General features: G+C 40.2%; 1 protein-coding gene across 14 annotated transcripts in view; it reads right to left on the minus strand.

Annotated features, from left to right (window-relative positions):
- Positions 1–22,316, minus strand: part of DOCK10 (dedicator of cytokinesis 10) — a 144,091-nt gene that overhangs the window by 59,008 nt on the left and 62,767 nt on the right. For all 14 annotated transcript variants that reach the window (XM_071437513.1, XM_071437517.1, XM_071437512.1 and 11 more), the window contains exons 3-9: positions 20,333–20,422; positions 12,151–12,233; positions 8,368–8,440; positions 7,917–8,051; positions 7,487–7,621; positions 2,940–3,123; positions 1,238–1,323 (exon numbers count right to left, since the gene is read on the minus strand). In XM_071437513.1, the coding sequence (XP_071293614.1) occupies positions 1,238–1,323; positions 2,940–3,123; positions 7,487–7,621; positions 7,917–8,051; positions 8,368–8,440; positions 12,151–12,233; positions 20,333–20,422 (786 nt within the window). The remainder of the gene's footprint in view (positions 1–1,237; positions 1,324–2,939; positions 3,124–7,486; positions 7,622–7,916; positions 8,052–8,367; positions 8,441–12,150; positions 12,234–20,332; positions 20,423–22,316) is intronic.

Raw genomic sequence — 22,316 nt, forward strand, 5'->3', positions numbered from 1 at the left:
TCAATGTTTCATGTCTCCCACAACATCATGGTATTGCCAGTACACATTAAGTAACAAGCAGCAGCAGCCCAGCAGGGCCAAGAGCTCTGTGCTCACTTCCTAACATGCCCTGCCCATGGCCTGACCTGCAGAAGGAGCTCTGGCAGCCTGGTTTAGATAGAGAAGGGGCCAGGATGTTCATCTGCATGGACTAGGGAAAGGCCACAGAACACTGCTGCAGCCAGGCCTGTAGAGCCAGGGTAGGGGAACTGGAATTATCCATATAAAGGGCAAAAAAAGCATCAGAAAACAAGCTGACCATCTCCTATAGCCTTGCAGGCACCAGTGGTCTTGGAGATATCTGCAAGACACGTCTGAGATATCTGCATCAACTAAACCATTAGAAAGAATCTACCCACAGACAAGATGATCAGACACTTCTGCTGCCCTTAATACATAAACTCAGATATGTTTAATTTGGTTGGTTGATTTGTTTTTATTTTGTTCGGTGATTTTCTTTTTTTTTGCTTTTTCACATTCTAGGTGACCATTTCACATTTATGAATATGACCTACAGTAAAATTCTGTCCTCAATTGCACAGACAGCTTTCAGCTCAAATCTGTGTGACATCCTCAAACAGCATTTGGCTCTGTAGGCAGACAGCATCTACAGCAGCTCACTGGCAGAAGGCTACAAACAGATTGTACACTCATTTAAGAGAAAGCAGTGAAGCATTTCCAATCTAGCTTTTCATTAAAAAGCTTCTTAGCACCATACACAATTATCTCATCCACATGAAGCAGTTTATGAGCTCCAGAGGACAAAATGCCTCCCCTGGCAGCACATGCATCTTTCAATGAAGTTACAGAAGGCAATGAGCAGTTCAGAGCTCACCTCCTTGCCACTCACACAGGAAATCTTGGCTCTCCAAGGGCCAGATTCTACTGAAATGCCGTTCAGATGAGCAAATATTTCACACATAACTGAGGGGACCAGACCCTTATTGACTTCACAAGTCTCAATCAAAACACACTGTGGAGCACCTTCTCTTTGCATCTGGTGGAGATTTTCTCACTTAAACAAAAGGATGAGGTGCTCAGAAAGGATTATTCCTGTCACTTGTGTGTCTAACAATTGTAATAGACTGTGCTATATTTTTCAACCTCTCAGAATATTAATGATCAGGTATTGGCAGGCATTTTCCACATAGGAAATTCTTTCCACTAGACTTGTAAAGAAAAGTGTAACATCCATTACTTTTGCGAAGTCTGGGTGCAAGGTGCTCTCTGAAGAATCTGCCTCTTCTTGAGAGCAATCATAATTCACTGGAACTTCTGCAGGGTCTTGAAGAGAAGGAAAAATAAACACAAAATGGTTTTATTATTCTTGCTATTACCATAGGGTTTAAAAGCTAAAAACCCATATTTCCATGTAATTTCTTTTTACTCCTTTCAGACCCATCATCTCTCCAAATGGAAGGGATGCTCTGTAAACCTCTGTCCTCCTCAACTTCATCTCTCACTGCTGCTCACTCTATCTTAGTCTATTTAAGCTTCCAAACAACAGGCCTGACTGCTCAGTGAACCATCCCACACATTCAGCCATGACAAATATTCACACCCATGACAAAGACACCTTTTCCTCTCAGTCCCTTCTGATGCAACACAAGGGTTTACATCAACCAAAGATTTGGGATTCCCATAAAGGGAGTGTTCAGTGAGGCAGGCAGGGCCTTCCCCTCTCTCTGGGAAAGGGAGGGATGCAGTCTGCACTCCATGGGCTGCAAAAACCTGTGGGTGCAGCAGAGAGCCCTGAACACAAGGCCTGGGCTTTACCCAGCTCAGCACAGAGGGCTCTGCTCTCACGTGGTAATTCAGCCCCATGTGAAAGAAGTCACTACAGTCACTTAGGGCTCTTCTTGCCAAGAAAATTTCATGGCTTTTGACAAATTAACTCTATAGCACATTCCTGTTGCTTGTTATCAGCTTTTTTATCAGAAGAGACTTCTGTTTTCTCTTAGCCTGTGTTTTTGACCTCTTATGCACATGTTTTTTCCTGTTTTATTAATATTCCGTACGGGTCACATTTTCAAAAGTACTCCTCTGATTCTGAAGTGCAAGTCTCTTGTGCCTCCAAGTTCTAAAAACATCTTTGTCTATATGAGTATCCTGTCCTTCCAGAATTAGAACTTACTATAAACATCAGGATAAAGAGTTCAATTAGCTCTGAACATCCCTAAGATTCAGATGCCTATGGATGCAAAGCTTTGACTCGGCTCAGAGCACACGCATTTTACATCTGTATTAAGGTTTCAAGTGTTTTCAGCCTTACAATTTCAGCTGGAGTGCATCCAAACTGCATGTGGATTTATTATGTGGAGGAATGAGTTACTGCCACATGAAGACTGCAGTACAACAGAGCATCCAATTCTTTCTTCCACAGTGAGAGCATAATGTAAGCTCAAAAAAGCAAGAAGCAAAAGTCAATAAGCTTTCAGAGAAAGAGCCATATACCACAGCTGGTTTTTTTTCTTTTAAATTATTAGCTCCAGATTTTTAAAGAAAGCATAATGTTGGAAAAATAACTGATCAAACCACTCTCCAGCACTTTTTTAAACCTTCAGAGTTCCAGGACAGTAAAACACAAAGTACCAGCAAGATCACTAACAGAAAGGACTAAATTTAAAAAAGAGCTGCATATGCAAAGTGGAGCCACATTGCTCCTGCTGACTTTGTGGGAACAGCTTTACCTCCCCTCCAGCCATTTGAAAATGATCTGAGGGGAGTTAGCTGAAATTGTTCAGAGATTGCCAAGACTGGTGCTGCCTTGTCAGGAATCAATAGGTACAGAATCCATTACAGACTCAGGCAGTTAAAATGATTAAATACTCATATGAAGGTTCCACTTTTTTCACTTGTTTAAAAAACCCCCGGCAATACAAGAGATTTTTCACTCTTACCAAGTCTCAAATCAGTGAGATCTGCACTCTTCCTCTCCTGAATGGTTCCCTCTGGATTTATTTGCAGGATTTTGTTGAGAGTAAAAATCCAGTCATCCATATCCTGCTCATTTTCAGCTGCCAGCACAAAGTATGTGAGGTCATTCATTTTCAGCTCAAAGGCATGTTTCCTAAGCCTGTTATTCTGTTGGAACAAAAGGAAAATAAAAATAAACACTAGAACCAATACAAAAAGGTACTGAAAAAGACATCCATCTTATGGACTTGTATATGGTCACTCCTTAATCACATTTAAGCAAACTTCAGTGGCTTTAAAGAAAATTCAAATAGTGTGATATTAACACAAATTTCTGTCAATTTGTGCATTTAAGAGCTTCTGTGGCCAGACATATGTCCTATATTTAGCCACAGAAATCTAAGATGGACAATAGTTCAGAAGAGAATACCTCCCATGTGGAACAATAAAAAACCTCTGGTCACAAAATGCAGTTGGAGTGTCTGGAGAGAACAGCTCTATAAACAAGTTCTTACACTTGACCAGCACACCAGACACCCAAAAGATAAAACAAAGTATTGCTAAGTCATATAAATATTTGGGGGAGAGTGGGAATAGGACTTTCCAGAAGATTGCAACAGGACAAATTCCTGCACAGTAACCTTTACAATGGGTACTTCCCACATCTACTTTTGCCTTAGACGGATTTTAAATACTTAGGGGATTTCAGCAATTTTTCACAAAAGTCAAAGGTGAAGTATAGTGCTGGTCAGTCATTGCAATGCTATCCTTTTCTAGCACAAAATAAGAACAAATGCCCAGTATATGGGAATAGACTGAGTCCTGAGAGCTGTTCTCTGTCACCAGATTTTATCTGCAGGAGATAAGTCTATCAATTTCTATCATAAGAATTAATGGGTACTTAGCTACTGAAACAGCTCAATAAAATCAAATAAAGTGATGGGATCTAACATAACGTGCTTCTTTTCTCAAATTTAGCCAATTAGTGAGGCACACATCTCTTAGTCCTAAGGAAGCAGTTGCATCACTTTTCTCTCCTCCTTGCTTATATCTGAGAGAACAGTAATGCATTCCATCCCCTATTGTTACACTGAACTTTTAAAGCTGACTGATGATGGACATCAGTGCCACCATTTTGATTTCAATATTCCAGAAGATTGCCATCACTTTGTTGATAGATTTGACCTTGGAGCGATGCTGACAAATGAAAAAAAATCATCCACCCCATAACTGGACATTTCACTTTATTTTTTCTTCCTTAACAGTCTTAAATAACATCACAAGGGTCTCCTGTATTTCTGCATACTGGAAGTATTTTTCTGCACAGTTCTGTATGTTAAGTTATTAAGAGGTTTCTAAGCCAGATGGTGAGATGATAGTGATACTTATATTTAAGAGGAACACAGGCAAAATCTGATACTGATTAGCAGAGGAGGATGAGAACCCAGGACACTGAGAAGCAAGTTCCATGAACATTTTTTTCCAGCAGCAGAGATGATTTAGAAGATTCCTACCCAATCTGTTGCTAATCACTTGCTCCAGTTCTTATTTTACATGTCATGACCCAGATCAGGAATCACTTAAGACTGAACTACTTCTTCTGGAGCTACTTGGGTCAATGAGGTCAGACAAATCTTGGCTTTTCAAACTGACTTGGGATTGTCTGTGTGCATATATGTGCACGTGTGCTATTTTTCAGTTCTGCTACTGGAAATTCTCTTGATAGGAAATAATTTTCTTCTCAAGTACTTTATGGAGGTGAATATTCTTTCAAGGTTATAAATTTTAATTCATCAAGTGCAGAGTAAGAACAGGCTTGGGTTTTGTAACAATTGGTTCTTAGGTGTTCAGTATTTATCCTGATCCTGAAATTACTACTCTCCTCCAACCATACATTCCAGATAATGTAAAACAAGGACTAAAACTTCACTAAAACCTGTTACATATATATAAAATCATAACATATATAAAATCATAGAAGAGCTTGACCAAGAGCTAGAAGTTAAACAAAACTATGCCAAGGATCTTAGGTAATGGCCATTTAAAACTTTTAAAGCCAGATTACTTGTAAAGTAAATTATGTACACCAGTTTATGCACAATCTATAAAGAAGAATACTCTGTTTCAATTTTACTTCAGATAAGACAAAAGCATTTAAAATTAATGGGTTTATTTTCTATTTTCCCTTTATGACATGGCCAAGATCGTTAAATCAGGTACTGAAAGACTATCAGACATTATCTAATACAACAATATATTTTGCATGCTGAACCTTAAAAACATCAGGCAGGGCAGGAAAACTTCAATATCCACTTTTCCATCTGCATTTCAGACTTCTGGCAAGCAGATGAGATCTACAGCAAAGTCTTTGTTTCAAATCTAAGGTCAACTATTTTACCTTCCTGATCAGTTAAAAGGAAAAAAAACCAACCCAAAACCAACAATGTACCATTTCTCAGTTTGCTCCTCTATAAAACTCCTTCCATACGGCATATAGACCTTAACTTCTAATCTTCAACAATTAATTTCAAGTTCAAAAAATTTCCTTCAGAAAGAAGTAATACAAAATTCAAAGAAGAGACTATGAATGAGCTATAAATGAAACATCAGGCTAAGTCTAATGCCTGCAGGGTCATTCTTCCAAACTAACGGATTGTTTTGGAAGCATTTTGTATTTTATCTGGAGATGATTTCTCTGGGATATTTGCTACAATTTTGATATTCTATCTCAATCAAACAAGAGCTCCAAGTCATTCACAGAGACTTAAAACAATTTATAGTAGTATTAAAACTCATTAAATCACAATGTACATCTCACATTTTTTCACTAAAAATTCAGTTTTACCCAACTCTTTCTCCACATTCTCTGGTCTCCCTGTTTATGGCAACTCTAAGCCAGGTTTTGTTTTTCTGCCCTATGATTCCAAGTCCATCACAGACTTGGCCAGCTGATGGTATTCACCCTAATACACCCTTGGCTAAGTTTCTAACCTCTTGCTAGTGAAGCTAGCTCAAATTTGAGAGTCCCATGGTAAATGTCAATCAAAACCCATCACAGAAACTTGTATTTGGGGGCAGGCAAGAGGAGAACCCATGTTCAACCAGTGTGGGAGAATCTGGAGGAACGCTGTAGATTTAGAAAGCAGCTGTTGAAGGTTCAGTGGGACAAGGATTTCAAAGGTTTATTGAGGGTTTTTTTTTGTCAGAAGTTAGTCAAAAAGGGCAGAAATCTTGCAACCAAGACATTTTCTTGGAGTGTCATGAGAAACAGCACAGCAGAAAGGGCACCCTCTGGGGCAGAATTAAATATGTGCATAACACATTTAAGACCCTACAGGGCTGGACTCTGGCTGAGACCCAGCTTACAAGAAAGCCCCTGCTGCAGGCAGGAGCAAGCAGCAATTTCTCAGCAGGATTTCTCTCTAAGAATCTCCTCCATGGCTTCTGCTACCCTTCCAGGCTACCTGTGAGGGTCTCTCAAGCCAATGGACTGACACTGGCAAACATCACTGTCCTACATTCTTACCTCCATCCTCTCCCACCCCTGTCTGGACAAACAAACACCCTTCTGAACAGCACTGGGACAATGGTCACTTCCCACAGAGCTGGGGACTGCCAGCAAACACTTGTTCCCAGGTGAATCACTGGGAAATGATCACTTTTCTTGCTCCAAAGGGGTTTAGAGGTAAAGGAGGGACATCACAATCAAGAAAACGTCTTGTTTATCAGGGGCCTTCCCTTGTGTTACCTGAAAGGTTTCTTTCAAAGCAATCCTCAAATCAGCCTGCCCAGCACTGTTACTACTCTTTACTGGTTAAGTTGTAAAGTATGGATGAAATAAAAGGTATTTCTCCTTATTCACTGACACATTGGGCTAGATCAGTCAATAGTCACATACCATTCAAGGTAACATCTTGGTTTAGAATGAAACAAAAGAAAAAAGAGAAATATATTATTAGAATGAGAGGAAAGGAAGAACAAGATGGGAGAAAAAAAGCTAAGAACATAGCCTAAGGGTAACAATAAGGAAAAGAAAGATTGATTTAGACATTTCTGGATAACAAACAATAAGGTTCTGTCCTACCTGATGCCATTAAGACTTTCTATCATCTCCAAAATGACGACCTTCAAGGAGGCTCAGGATACAAGATTAATTTCACACTTGCCCAACAGGCAGCGCTTTGTAACCTGGATCTCTTTACCCCACAACAAGCAAGCATGCTCTTAGTAAGCATGAGGTAAAATCTGACATCTCAGAAGATAATTTCAGTGAAACCCCTCCTAGATATTTCACAATATTTTTTTCTCACGTTCGCCATGGACAAAGTGTGTGCATGGTCTGCCACCATAATTCAGCTGTGCTTTTTTGTAACTTGTCAGTCTGCAGCAAATTAAAAAGCAAAACCATTGGTGCTTTCATTTCCTGAAACTGCTAATGAGACCATTATTCTGCTAATGAACATGTTCTTCCACTTCCTTTTTAAATGCATCCTACACCCAAAATCCAACAATGAAATAAACTGGAACTTACCTGTACAACTCCCGTACAAGAATCCAAAAAAATACAACCCTTTGGCTCCTTTGATATTTTTTCATCTTTATAAAAATTCATAATATACGAGTTATCCGACAACTGGGTCAGCTGGAAGTAGCGCTTTTTGAATGACTGCAGTGGTGGGAAAGAAAAAGCATGAAAATTGTTGTACTGCAAATTATTTTCACTGATACTTTATTCACAGGGTTTAAATAACAGGTAACTCCTGACTGCATTTCAATCACTAGTCTGCAGACAACAGAATTATTACTTTATTATCATTTAAAGCAATGTAATCAAACCTGAGATATAAACAATGTAATCAACCCTGAGATATAAACAGCTAAGTGATAATGGCAAAAAAGTGTGCCTCTGTGGGGAAAATAAATGCAAATGGAATAAAGAAAGAATAATGCTGTTTCCTTACCCGAACAGTAATGCTATTGTTGACAGTGCTGTTGAAATTCCCTTTATAAAGCCATCCAGACTTGTAAACTCCTGCTGCTAATCCTCCTCCTCCTCCACCACCACCACCTTTAGATGATGAGTGGGATGTTGTGTCCTATAGGGCAGACAAGGTCAAAATTGCACAGGCTTGTTTTCTGAATTCCAAGACAAAAAACTGTAATGTGTGACTATCTGCTTGATAACGAATAATCACCCTTTCATTCCTTTTGAAATAAGACATCATTAATAGCCCTCCCATACATGGGATAACATGAGACAAAGCTGTTCCACTAACTTCAGAGCTATTTAAAACATGAAATATTTTATAGGAGATAATGACCCTCCATTATAATTTTTTATTTGATATTAAAGTAATAAATAACTTCCCCAGTAGAAAAAAAAACAATCTATGCCAAAATCAGAATACATACTTCATCCTTATCCACATCTTCATGATCGATTTCAAAGGAATGTGATGGCAGTTTCTCTGGTCTACATTCACTTCTGGCAGGGGAGAAAAATGTATTTATTTATTTATTTTTTAAAAACAAATAACATACCTGCTATTTCAGGGAGGTAACCATAATGAGCCTTCACTGCAATGTTAGTACACCTTTTGCTCTGATCCTATTGTCTCCTTAAAAACCATGACATTTTTAAAATACTTTTTTCCTAAGCCGCATGTATCTTTTTTCCCCAAGACTCTGAAGCTGTAACAGTTCTATACAAATGATAAAATACCAATTTTTGGTCTCTTTGCAGCTCTGCCACCACAACAGGCAACAAACCCCAAGCAATTTCCAAAGAGAGATCCCATTCAAGGCTGGCAAAGGAAGGAGACTGAGCTTTTCAATAGATTTCATAACCAGGACCATTACAGCTTTCATCTTAAAGCTTCTATATCACTTCATGATTTCAAGATTTATTTTTCTGTTTAATATGATGAGCACAGCCTTCAAGCAATTTTTCACAATACAAAAAGATGTCTTTTTGATGTGATGCCATTTATGTTCCTTATACTGTATACTCAAGCCCACAAGTGAACATGAAAAAGCAAAGCACTTTAACATTTGCTTATTTTAAGCACATGAATAACTGTACATAGGCCCAGAGTACTTCTCATATTGCAGAATTAAACAGTAAGTAACAGCCAAATACGCACAATAAAAATTCAAGGGTATTTTTAAATGGAAAAAATAGATTTTGCAGTGCCCTGAAAAATTCCAGCACTGTTTTCAAATTCCTAAAGATTACAAACCTCATCTTGAAAACCTTCAGTTATGATATGAAAACCTAAAAAAGTTTTCATGCTAAAAGCGATTATTTATTAGGAAGACTGACTTCTCCACAGTAAGAAAATTAAAAAAAAAGAAAAGATAATTTTGACCTTTTTCATTTTTATTCATTCATACATAAATTACAGATAAGGAAGATCAGAGTAATGAGCAATACCTATCTCCTTTCATTTTCTCCATTTCAAAACCAGTGCTCCCATGAAGTGCCCATATCATCACAAGTGCACAGAGAACACAAGAGTGTTTCATTCCCTCTTTGGTTTGTTCCAGTTTTGCAGTTTATTTACTGCAAAAAACTGATCAATGTTGTTGAATAAAACAACATTTACAATCTACTGGCATTTTTGATATCTGTAAAGTTTTAATAGTCAGGATATTTGTGATGGAAAACCATTGCAGTTTTTCCAATGCACCCAAGGGAAGCTGTTAAAAATTCTTTTACAAAAAAAGAGGTACCAGACCTGAAATATCTACCAAGTATTCCAGGTTTCCTCTAAACAGCAGCAAAAATTTTGCTAATGACTCTTTCTATCCCCAGGCAGTCAGCACAGCACACACTAAGCAACCCCTAATCTTTTCCCACCCATCCACTTGCTCAAAAAGCAAGAGCACACCAGCACAAAGCATAAAACATGTTGTAAAAGAGGTAGTGAGAGCTCACAGAGAGGAATTTAAGGGGTTAGAAAGAGCTGAGAAAAACCCCCAAGGAGGAACACACTCAGAGAAAAACCAAAGCAATTGCTAAATATTTTGATGCTGTCATGCACACGGCGCTGAGCTCTGTCCTGGCACCACAGCAGGGCTGCAGTGGACATGCTGAGCACTCACTGCCTGCCCTCAGCATCACACAGCAGCTGCTTCCAATCAGAAGGGGTCAGCATTCAGGAAAAACAACTCTGACAAAAATCTGCTACACCATGCAGCCACTCCTCGAGGTGTTGCATGACTGTGTGACCCAGCACAGCCTCAAGCACATGAAGTCCTTCAGCACTGCTGAAAGCTGCTGAGACCCAATATGCTTGTTTATGCATGGAAAAGCCCACAGGGAAGTTCAGCACACCCTCAGTGAAGGGAATTACTTTAGCCACAGTTATAACTGGTATTGTAAATGATATTCCTTTCCCACAATGTAAAGCTAAACACTTAACACTCATCCAGTGCACAATGACTTCCCATAAGGGAGTTGATACAAGAATATGTTCAGATTTCTGAAAGTATGACAGCAGGTTTCTTCAACTGGAACAAAAACCAGTAAAAACGGTAAAAAGATCCAGAACTATCAACAGTGAGATACAGTACAATGACCAGGACATATCAAGTCTCTTTATTTTTCTTGAAAAGGTTTAGTCTAAAACATCAAACTTTGTAATATGCACATGCAAATCAAGGTAGAAGAGGCTGGAAACAATATGAAATGAGGTGGATCTCAAACCAGATCTGTTAAAGGTATGTTAAGCTCTAAAGCCATGGCAGTTTCCAGCAAACGAAATGCAGAGGAGCCCTGCTATAACATTGTGTCTGAAATATCAACAAGTGTGGCACCCAAACCTTCCTTAAGAGATACAAGACACAAGATCTGGTGTCAGTATAATCCTCAGTACAATGTATGTGCCAGCAGGGGGAAAAAGTAAGATGTAAGACACCCCTGGTACCCCTGGAGCATGAACCCATGAAAGCAAATCCCATTAAGCACCACACTAAAACATCCTTTGCAGAAGGGGATGTATGTAATCAGCTAAAATGTACTTTTGTGCATAGTAATGCACCCACATCTGCCCCATGCATATTTCATAAGAGTGAAGACATTTAAGGTTAAATGGAAAACTGCTGTGCTACAACCATTTCTCTTGAGCACTAAATACATTAATTTTCTAAACCAATCAGCAGGCTGGGTATTTAAGAAAGGGTGTTTTTATAATCTCTAATTAGCAAAACTGCTCTTAATGGCTTTTTGTACTACCACGTACGCTGCTCATAAAAATGCCAACCTACAAGAGCAAATGCAGGTCTAAAGGAAGGTTTGCAGTGCAAAACCTTCTGAACACAGCATCTAACTGGGCCATAAGGCTCATAAAATTGAGTTTTTTCAGTTCTTGCAGCAATGAAGTTATTACTAGGTTCCATCCAACCCAAGCTTGGAGCATTCATGCATTCCTGTCTTATGTGCAGGTAAAAACCTTTTTCATACAGTAAATTTTAATGACACAAACTCCATGAAAGAGGCAGTAAAACAGCTCATTCTGGCTCTTAGTGATTTTGGTAACCACTCTCTAAAACCTTCCTCAGGGGCAGGACACAAACCTTCCAGAAACAAGAGTATGGGTAGAAACTCCTGCATGTAGGAATGAGCACTAGATTCTTTGTTTCTTTCCACTCAAGTCAAGGAACTTGTTCCTGCTCCTCCCAGCACTTTTCCAGTGATTTTCATGTTCATGTGCCTCCAAGCACAGGAGAAATGCCTCTTGCCCTGACACTGGCACACCTCCAGTGCCTTGTACCATCAGTGCACCCAGCTCTGCTGTACAATGCAGCCATAAAGCACTGAAATCCTACTCTCTGTTCCACAGATGAACTAAAAGGAGAATGAATCCCACTGAAAGGTGAGTGACATTTATGCATTATTAAGGAAAAGGAAAAGCCACCTCTCCTGTATCAACTGTGCTCTGAAGATGCAAATACACTTGTAAGGATTTGAATCAGCACTAATGGAGTTTGTTGATACCAGTGAATTCTGCAGAGTCTGGAACTTTTCTGAAGGACCTTTGCTTCCCCTTTTTAAAAATGCAAGGCACTAAAAATACGGTAAAACAAGCACAGCTTAGAAGACAAAGGAAAGTGCAAATATGGACAAAGCTTAGCAAATAACACAAGCTTAATGGGAAAAAATAATGGAAAAAGGGAACTTATGTGAGTTCTTACTGTGGTAAGTGTCGAAAATCTTCTGAATAGGATTCATATTTGTAGTTCACAACATGCCAGTGGGAACTGTAGTATTTACAAGCCTAAAAAGAAGAAACACAAACAATACAATAGAATTACTCCAAGGGTTCAGACTCAAGAAGGCTAGAGAACTGATAAAGTTTGGGCAGCCTACATGCTAGAGAACATATTCTTCTCCTTTAGAACTGAATGCTCAGTTCTTAAAGGAAAGCCAGAGTCATATGTTTCCATATTTTGAAGCACAATTTCCCTTTAAAATCAAATGCACTGAATCACACAAGATGGAGTAGGGAGCTGATAGCAATTTAACATGCTTTACTGATTCTCATCTGCTTTCTAGGAAGCATCATTAAATTATATAGTTACTGCCTCAAAAGACATGATCTAGTTTAGGCCTGACTTCCTCCATGGACATTGATTACACATTTTTTGTTTGCATCCTGTTTCATTACCTAGGCCTTCCACTGTAAATACATTTGCCTCACTCTTTTATTCTCCCTTGTTGCAGCACAAGTGCTCAACTTCTTATTCTGCCCTTCAGGATTGATCTTGAACCTCTTAATAACATTCAGGAATATATTAATAGGATTATAATTTTTCACCAGTCTCATTTTCCCTTCCACACTGAATTTGCTCAGTCATGCCATCATGCAGTTTTTGCTGTCTAAAAATTTTCTTGCAGGTTTTGCATTCACCTTTGAAAATTGTTCTTTGTACATCAATCTCACTAAAATAAGGAAGCCAAACCTGAACTATATAGAAAAGCTTGGCTGTGCTGTCAAATAGACCAGAATATCTGTGCAATTTATTTGATGCAGAACTTTTATCAATGCAGTTAAACACAACATGACATTTTGAAAGGCAACAAGATGCATGAAATATGTACAGTTATTGCTAAAGTGCACATCTACAAGAAAAATGACACTATGTCAGAATTTCCAGTGATTCTTCATACAGAGTGGAAATTGCAAACTGATATTTGTACAGCATGCTGAAGATTTCACCACTGTATTGAATTGTTTTCTCCCCACACCCCACCTGAAAATTTGCACCAGCCCACCTGAGATGGAAAAGAAGAAACAGAGGGATCAAGCCTAGAAACCAACAGTAGAAGTTGCTGCCCAAGACCATAGAGAAAAGGAGGCACATCAGGAAGGAAAAGGGTGGGCATCTACAGTAGAGGAAGAAGCAGGAGGACTGAAAGGAATCTGGGGTGGGAGCAGTAAAGACAGTCTCACAGAAAGGCATGGGACTCCAGGAGTCAAATAGAATGGAATAACAGATGGATCAAAGGTGTCTAAATACCAAAAGCTGCGCAGGGAAAGTAGAAGGAAAGAGAATAAAAGGACAATTATAAATATGTATAAAAAGATTGACTGCTTCAACTGGGAGTATTCCCTCTCTTCATTTCCAGCTCCTTCTGAAGTGCCCGTGGGAGTCATTGCTTGCACAGGGCTCTTTGCCTCAGAGGGACAGAGAGGGGACTATCAGGCTGCTGGAGCAAACCTCAGAGGGGCTGTCTAGATTACTCAGCACTGGCTTAACAGATCTCTTTTTCTACATCTTGTGCAAAATAGGCAGAGTATGCAGCCATAAATGATTTTAGGAAGTAATCTTTTTTGTATTTGGAGTCTTCTGTGACAGCTTTATTTGGTTTAGAATGTGGAAAAGGTGGCAAGGAAATGGGTGCACTTTTACAGGCACTTGTCTCCCTGGTAGCTCAGCACAACCAAAGGCAGTAAACACATTCCATGTGGATTCAGTATCTACCTTCTCATCTGACACAAGACCTCATTATTTCACAGCATGCAGAATAAAGTGTGACCATTAGACAATATAATGCCATATTCTCCAAGAATGAAGATAATATTCCAGCATTAGAACTGACTCTCTCTGCACTTGCCAGGATCAGGTTCAAAGCTACCCCTGAAAACCACTCCAGCACTGATTGCACTTGGCCTCTGAATGTAGAGATAATTAAAAAAACCACTTCACACCCAACTTTCTGTTTTATGATTCTTCATAAAACAACATGGTCACTCTTGTATTTGTGTTAAATGTGTGTGACAGTCACCTAGGCTATAAGGATACTCTTACAAGAGAAACATATTCTCTATTCTACATAAGCCAAGGAGAAGGTCACAGAGCATTGTGAGGGTGAGCCCAGACCCTCCAATTCACACATCACTCCCCTTCTCCTTGGCAAATGTAAACCAAGAGAACCTTCTACAGAAAGGACCACTTTTCCCCTGTGGTACTTTCATTACTAAGTATTTTATTTAATAGATGCATTTAAAGCCCACAGAGAGCTCTCAATGTCAGCTTTTATTGCAAACATTATAGGCTGGTGTGTTCAAAAAAGCAGTTGTGAATAACATATAAAGCAGGCCACAGTATTTTAGCTTGTAACTATAAAGGTTTATTGTGCTCCTCCAAGAAAAAGCTAATCAAAATAAAAATCAAAGGGGACAAAGCAGCACATTCAAGTATCACTCAATAAATTCACAAAAGACAAGCCAACCCAGTGCAAGAGCTACCACTGCTCTGAACTAGCTTCTGTGGGGAAACTAGAGCTAACTTAAATAGTAGCACCAAAAAAAGATTTTCTCTTCAGAATATCCCATCTGAAAATTAAATACTTCTGCTAATTGTACTGATTTAGAATGATTTTTTTAAGTTGGAAATTATTACTGGAAATTAAGTTTTAGCAAGGAGGAACAATACCTGCAAACCTGATTTGAGGAGCAAGTAAAAGCTTTATAGAGGCAGAGATTTCAAGAAGAGGTTAGAGCTGGATACTTCCTGGCAAAGAACAGAGGCACCAATGCAGGGGCTGTTGAGCTCAAGTGAACTGTGGGGGAGGAAAAATATAGATGGAGAAATGGAAGTTTTGGGATGTGGGAGGCTTGGCACATGCTTGAATGAACTTTCTGCCGCTCTGTTAACCAGGCAGGCAGCACAGCCCATTCCCAGAGGCCCTATCAAACTAAGGTCTTTCCTTTGTTTTTTTAATTTTTCTTTTTTTTTTTTTCTTTTTGTCCAGATGGTCTAATTTTTCCTTGCAGGGACAGGCAATCCTGCAGACTTTTTCCACGTGTAACTTCTTATCTCTGGTTCTGCTGATGACAGCATGATGGCTACCACTGTGAAAAAGACATTTAAGATTTACCCAGCAATGGAAAGGAACCTTTTGGAAGGGGAAAAAAAAAACAACCCAACCAGCCAATTCACAAAAAACCCAAATAAACAAAAAGAAAGAACAAAAAAAGGGGGAAGTGAGGGAAACAAAAAGGAAACAACGTCCCTGCCTATATCCTCTCTGAGACAGCATTAGTAAGTGGCCTTCAGAAATAGAGATGTAGATACAATAGAAGTCATTGGTGGAACAAGAGGAACTGCATGCACAGAGAAACTCTGTCCCCAGCCTGGCAGAGTGGCTGTTCCTGAGGTGGAACAGGGCAGGGCCAGCCCGTGCAGGAGCCTGGAACAGAAAGCCAGGACGTTCAGAGCTGGCTGTGGCCATGGTGCTGCAGAGGAAGCTGCAGAGGAGGCTCTGTGCTCTGCCATGACGTGCACAGCCCTGCTCACAGAGCCTCCCCTCTCTCCTCTGACCTCAGCAGCAACACCAAAGGAAGGAAATGTGTGGGTATTTGGGAGCTGGAAGGAGCTGAGATCACCCTGGGTGGAAATCCAGCCCAGTGAGCAAGGCAGCATCACCAGCAGCGCTGCCAACCTGGACCTGCATTCTGGGGCTCTCAGAACTTCCCAAAATAACAGTTCACACAAAGTCCAGTGACACAGGCAAGGAACAAGCCAAAACATTGAAACACACTACTGTTTCAAAGTATCAAACATTTTAACAAGTATTTATCTTCTGTGCTATCAAAAGGCTCACTATCCTTTAATAATCTATGTCTAGCCCTGACACTACAGCTCTTTCGTGCACTGAAAAAAACTTAGATTTTGAAGATGGGGAAAGAGAACAATGCAGAATGGTCTGCAAATCTTAAAACCTCCAAAATCAACACTATGGGCACACCATCATTTTCAGAAGCTATACAGCAGGCTGTGGCTTTTTTACATTGTGATTAATAAACCCCATGTTTTGTAATTACTTACAGATCCTGTAAACCCAACCTGCAATTCCTTGAATAAAAACTCCCTCAGATGAGTAGCAAGGGTTTTGTAAGCTTACTACAAGTGACAACTCCCTCTTGTGTATCTAGAAAACTCAACAGGAAAGTTCAGAGACACCCACATGAACACTGTATTATCACAGACAAAATTAACTACATTATTCACTGAATGAAACTGCAATTTTCCTATACTGTTATTTCATTTTGATTTGTTTCTCACCCAGGAAGATTTCTCCTTCTGCCCCTGCACAGCTCCTACACCTCCTCATTCATGGGTACAGCCCCTCTCTGTAAACATATTTCCCCAAAACTCATTCACAAAGCACCTTTTATTTTTTGGAAGGATCACCTGACTTAAACTCCTTTCTTAAAGGAGAGTTGACAAATAATATTTATTTACTTTCTGCATTTTATTTTTACATATGCCTAGAATTTTATTCCTACAGATACACACACATAAACAGCATGTATTTGTGTGCCCATGCTTGCATTCTTCCTGAAAATACTGACTTGTTGCAAACCAATATGGGATTAAATACATTACAGTTAGGTAGTTTAGGTTCCTCAAACTGAATGTAACTTTGAATAGCAAAGTGATTTATCTCCTTATATTTCCAAATGAAATGTGGGGAAAATCCCAAGAATTCCCATTTGATCTGCATATTCAGGATATAGCCTTAGGAAAGGTGATATTAGGAATGTTTTAATTATCTATAAGGAAGAATTTAATTTTGTTTCTAGTGAAGTGAATTTTTCTTTTTGCCAAAATTATGGACCATGAGGGCAATGCTGACTGGCATTAATGCAGCAGACGTGCAGCAAACTCTGTGAGGAATGAGAAAATTCAGAATTTGGAAGGAAGCAGCATGACAAAGGAAGTCAGGAATACTTAAAACAACAAATAACTGAAGACAATTTTATTCTGGCTTTAAAAGTTTCTGGAAACTTATCCTTTCTTGGAACCTGATTTAGTTCCTCAGGCTGCTCCTGCCTAAGAAAAGTTAAGGTGGAAATAATCCAGAAGGAAAATATCCTAATACAGCTACAGGTATAGGAATAATCAATTCACAAAGTATTAACTTTAAAATAAAGCTAATACTTAGGAGGTATAAATTAATAAAGGGACTCAGATATTAATCAATCATAAAATGCAAAATATTTATTCTCTTTGCAGGCATAAAATACTTATTAAGGGATTATTTATTTGCCTTGGTTTTATTTTGTTTTAGATTTTCATTTTGCAGTTTCAGCAAAACACAGGTGGTCAGACATCTTATTTAAAGTCAATTCTTCTGCCTCGCCCATTTCAATATCACAAACCAGGAAAGTTTTGAGTTCCTGAGGAATGCAAAAGCAGTGTTAAGAGAACTCAATAGAGAACCAAAGGCAGAAACCCCCCTGTCCACTACAGGTGGACAGCATCAAATGCCATTGATACTGAAAACTTTCCTCAGCAACATCAGCCTCATCTGTCTAGTCAGCTCTTTTGGATCCATAAGCTGATACTGCCCAGGCAGTTGAGTCCTCCTGGTGTGTCTCTAAGTAATGTTCAGGGTTGCTTGAGGAAGGGAAATCTGATCAAATCCCCAAGCTGTCTTTGTATGGATTTTGGTAAGGGCTGGGGGAAAAAAGCTCCTCATCCTAGAAGGGCTATAGCAATGAAAGGGCTGGAGGTGGAGGAAAAGCTTTCCTACTGCCACCAGTGGGAAACACACAGCCAGGCAGAGACAGACAGGATGTTAAGGCATTATCACAGACTTTTGACAGCCCTTTACAAATGATCTTGTCTTGTAGACAAGACCACCTGAACAGCACCAATCACCCAGATGCAGGAGAGAAGAGATAATGGATCTAAGGTGTTAAAAAGTTTCAGTACCTCACACTGCACCATATGGAAGAAATTGGTTTCCCCTCCAAGATCAGACCCCTCTTTTAGAGCTCACCAACTTGCTCCATGTCTTTGTCTCAACTTGCTGAAGTACTGAGACAGTGAGCAGCCAGAGACAGCTGATACCAAAATGGCTTCAGCATGTGGAGCTGGACATTCCCCAGAGTCTCATCAGGAATTAGGCATCTGCTCCTGGGTTGCCACAAGTCCAGGTGACCAACAGTCAAGTGTGCACAAGGTGGACACCTTCACTGCTCATACTGTGCTATATCTGAAGCAAGACTCCTTCAGTGAGTGAAGAGTTGGCTTTTCCACAGTTCCAAGACAGAAATGAAGGCCACCAACTCCACTCCTGTACAAGTATCCCAAAGTGCCCAACACCTGCCATGAACACAACAGGCTGCAGCTGGGGCAGTAACATCCCAGCAATTGCTGCAGGGGACAACCACCACAGATCTTCACAGAGCCCTGTGCTCAGTTTTGCCTAATTTTGGACTGGAAACCATCCTCTTCATAAAGCTTAATTTATTGTGTATATATGCATAATTTTTGGCTTTGTGGCAAATTGGAACATATGCATTACTACTTTAAACAGGGTCTCTACCATGCTACTCTTCATGCACAGCCTTAGTCCGGCAGTACTGTTTTTTCCACTGCTTTGCTCTCCTGTCCCCCTCCCCTTGGCTCCCTGGTATTGCAGGGAGAGCTAATAGATGCACTCAATATGTGTTTTACCAGGTTGCCATTAGCATCCCCTTGGTGTACTCAGCTGTAACGATTCCCAGGCACTGTGCACCGTGTTCCATTTTTAGACCCTCCACTTTCTCTGTAAAGCCATGAGCGCAGTGCTGACCTTGCAACTTGTGGAACCTTAAAATAAAAAGCAGACCCTAAAGTGCTGAAAGGGCAGTGAGGCTTCTGGGAAGGTAGATAACTCCACAAGCTATGTTATCTTTTAACACTGCTGCCAGATTAACAGAGATGGCAAAGTTCAGGCAATCTGAGCCAGTAGTAAATTATTATTGCTCTTTTAAAATCTGCTGAAAAGAAATAGGGCCAGCCTGTAAAATGTCACATTGCATACAATTCAACAGCTACATTTTGGACTTAAGGATTTCTAATCCCTGTGCTTGTCTGTGACTGACTTTTCCTCACAGTTTTCCCTTGCAATTATAGCACATATGAAATATTTTTTCAGACCAGAAGCAAGGTGTGAAAAATCCCGATCTGTGAAAAAAAGGCTGAGAACCATCACATTATGGGCTAATCAGAAGTGCTTGGAATTTAACTCCTCCTCAAAGCTGGCCAAAAATTTGGTTTCATAAACCTGGTTTGTTAATGCAAATGGTAAGGTATTTTCTACATCCATAATGAAAGATGGGAATGTTCAGGGGTTCATCTAAAGTAAATTCCTTTGAACAGTGCAACCAGCTCCTCTCAAGTCCTTCAAAATGATAAAACCAGTGACAACACAAAATATTCCTGAGGCAGCAGGATGAGAAATCTTCTCCTGCAATCTGAGATCAGGTATGGAAACAATACAACTGTAGGGGTTTTCTAAAGATAGAGAAATTTTTCACTCCTGGTGGGCCTCTAACTGTCAAGGAAGAACTTGAACTTTCTGTTATGGTAAAGCCAAACAGACTCTAAATACTGACAATAAATAGAAACCCCTAAACACCCTTCACAGTGCACCTACTCCTCATATGTACACCTCCAAATGAGAAACATACCTTGTAATAAGAGTCTAAACCTAAGAGTCTAAAGCAGTGCCAATTGGTTATCTATTTTTGGAAAGGCATCAATATTTTCAAAGTGCAGAGCACATGCAGATCACCGATCATTAGCAGTGATGTAAAAATACCAACATCAATATCAGTGGACTAGTGGTGACAGGGAATGCAGCTGGAAGACAGTACAATGACAGGCTAATTCAGTGCATTTGCATTTTTTCTAGATACAAGCATCTCATAATGGGCAACTGCAGGCATGCTGTTAACCCTCCCCCCTCCTACTGGCCTTCAAAATTCAAACCCGATTCAAATCACCTAAAGCGTATTAAAAGAAAAAAGATGCTAATTATAAACATAGCAAACCTCCCCCAAAGTCTTGGTTGCATTTAAAATTAGATACTCACCTCTCTAACAAATAAATTTTCTGCTTTTTGTTCTGCATCTTCAGGTACAGAAGGATACAGTGTCCTGATTTCCAGTGAAATTGTGTCTATCTGACAATAAACAAAACAAAAAAAAAAGCAATTTAGTCAAAGCCAAACAGAAGAGCAGTTGTGTCTCAGGAAGAGGTTAAGAACCTTGCTATCATGGCTTGCATTTTTCAGTTTGTCATGCAACCAATACACATGCATACCAACAACTGCAACCCAGCTCCTGCCCACACACACCATTCAATACTATCAGCTAAGGCATTAATTATGAGCAAGAACAGTGTTCAAGCGGATTTCTGGGAATAAAACTGTTCCAAGCAAAGTTCCTTCAGTCTGTGAGGTTTCTGATAAAAAAACAGTCAAGTTCTCCTTACATCCTCTCCCAGACATCCATGCCAAATCCAACAGTGATACTTGCTTCCTCCACTTCCCTTCTCCACCCCATGCCTTTTTGGGGAGGAATGTGGAGACAGAACTAAAAGCTTTGATTCAAGAGGAGCAGAGTGGCCCCAGGAAGCTGCAAAAGGAGTGCCACAGGACTGCTCCATGGCTGGAAAGCAAGGAGAAGCAGGCAGCAGCTTCTCAGAGGGACATTCCCACCTGTGGGCACAGGCAGCAGGACACTGGCACTGCCTGCAGCCTTTTCCAGCCTCCACAAATTAAGCCCTGTTTCTGAAAGCAGCTGCTGGCTGAGCTGTCTTGTCAGGCCCCAGAGCAGGAAACCACAGAGAGAAGTGGATCTCCTGCAGTTCTCCACAAGGAGCCAAGCTGCTCTTGGCTCCCAGCAGGACAGCAAGAGGCCAGGGCCACCAGCAGTGCCTGTGTGACCCCGGGGCTGGCCAAGGCAGCCACTTTGCACAGGGCTCACAAGAGGAAGCTTTGGGGTATTTTCAATTAACCTACAGATCTGACCCACTCATTTTCTCTGCCATAAGAGAAAACAACCAAAATCAATGCCCAGCAGCCCAGATTATGCTCTCTGTTACAATGGAGTAACCCTGTCATTCAGGACAGCAAAGGACTGAAACCAGACAAATCTGGCCTCCCAAACACATTTTGTCTTCCTTTACAGAAAGACCCACAGTTTCCAGAGGAAGGCCTGAGGCATACAACTGGTTTAGTATGAAGAATCACCACGTACTAATCCCATGAAGCAGCTTGCAGTACATCCTGCATCCCTGGAGGCTCTCCTCCATATCCTCACCCTCAGAATAAAAGGTGATGTTTTCTCTCCATAAACTGAAGCACCCAAACTCTACACAAGTGCCTGGATATTATTGACTGCATTTTTTCCTTAGAGTTTATGTGAACTGCTCTGATTTCCCTTCATCACTTTCCACATGAGTAGTGATGAAAAAAAGCCACATATCACTCAGGCATAAACATCATGGGATTCCCCAAACTTCTGCTTCATCTGGAGAGCCCAGGATACAATATGATTAAACCATGTCTCTTACAAAAAATGATGGGGGCCTCATAGACACCAGAAAGGGAAAAAAAAACCCCATTGTTCTGACAAACAGAGCACAGTTTTCTAAAATGTGGGTTCCTGGGCTCTACCTATCTGTGTTACCAATGCCTGCATGAAGTGATTTACACAATCATTGAGTCTATGAGTAAAGGTAGAGAAGTATGAATTTTCAGGCCATGCTTAGTAATACATGTCTGAATTCTTGGTTGCTTAGGGACTTCCCAGTAGTACTCTCAGTCTCTGAAAGGCACCTTATTCCTTTTACTTCACACATATGTGACATTTTAAGCAGTGAAGTTTTTTGAGCAGTCACGACAAGACACAATCCCTGAGCACAGCTGGAAAACCTGGGGTGCCCCTGTAGCCCCTGATATGGAGCTTGTAATGCAGATGTAATGCACCCTGTACCTCACTCTGACCCTGTCATGGTGGTGAATAAGCTTCAGAGACCTGTTCTGCTTGCCCACAGCAAAACTTGCCTGCTCC

Source organism: Agelaius tricolor, unplaced genomic scaffold (assembly GCF_023055355.1).
Source record: "Agelaius tricolor isolate 1412-34295 unplaced genomic scaffold, bAgeTri1.0.p SCAF_12, whole genome shotgun sequence".
NCBI lineage: Eukaryota > Metazoa > Chordata > Aves > Passeriformes > Icteridae > Agelaius > Agelaius tricolor.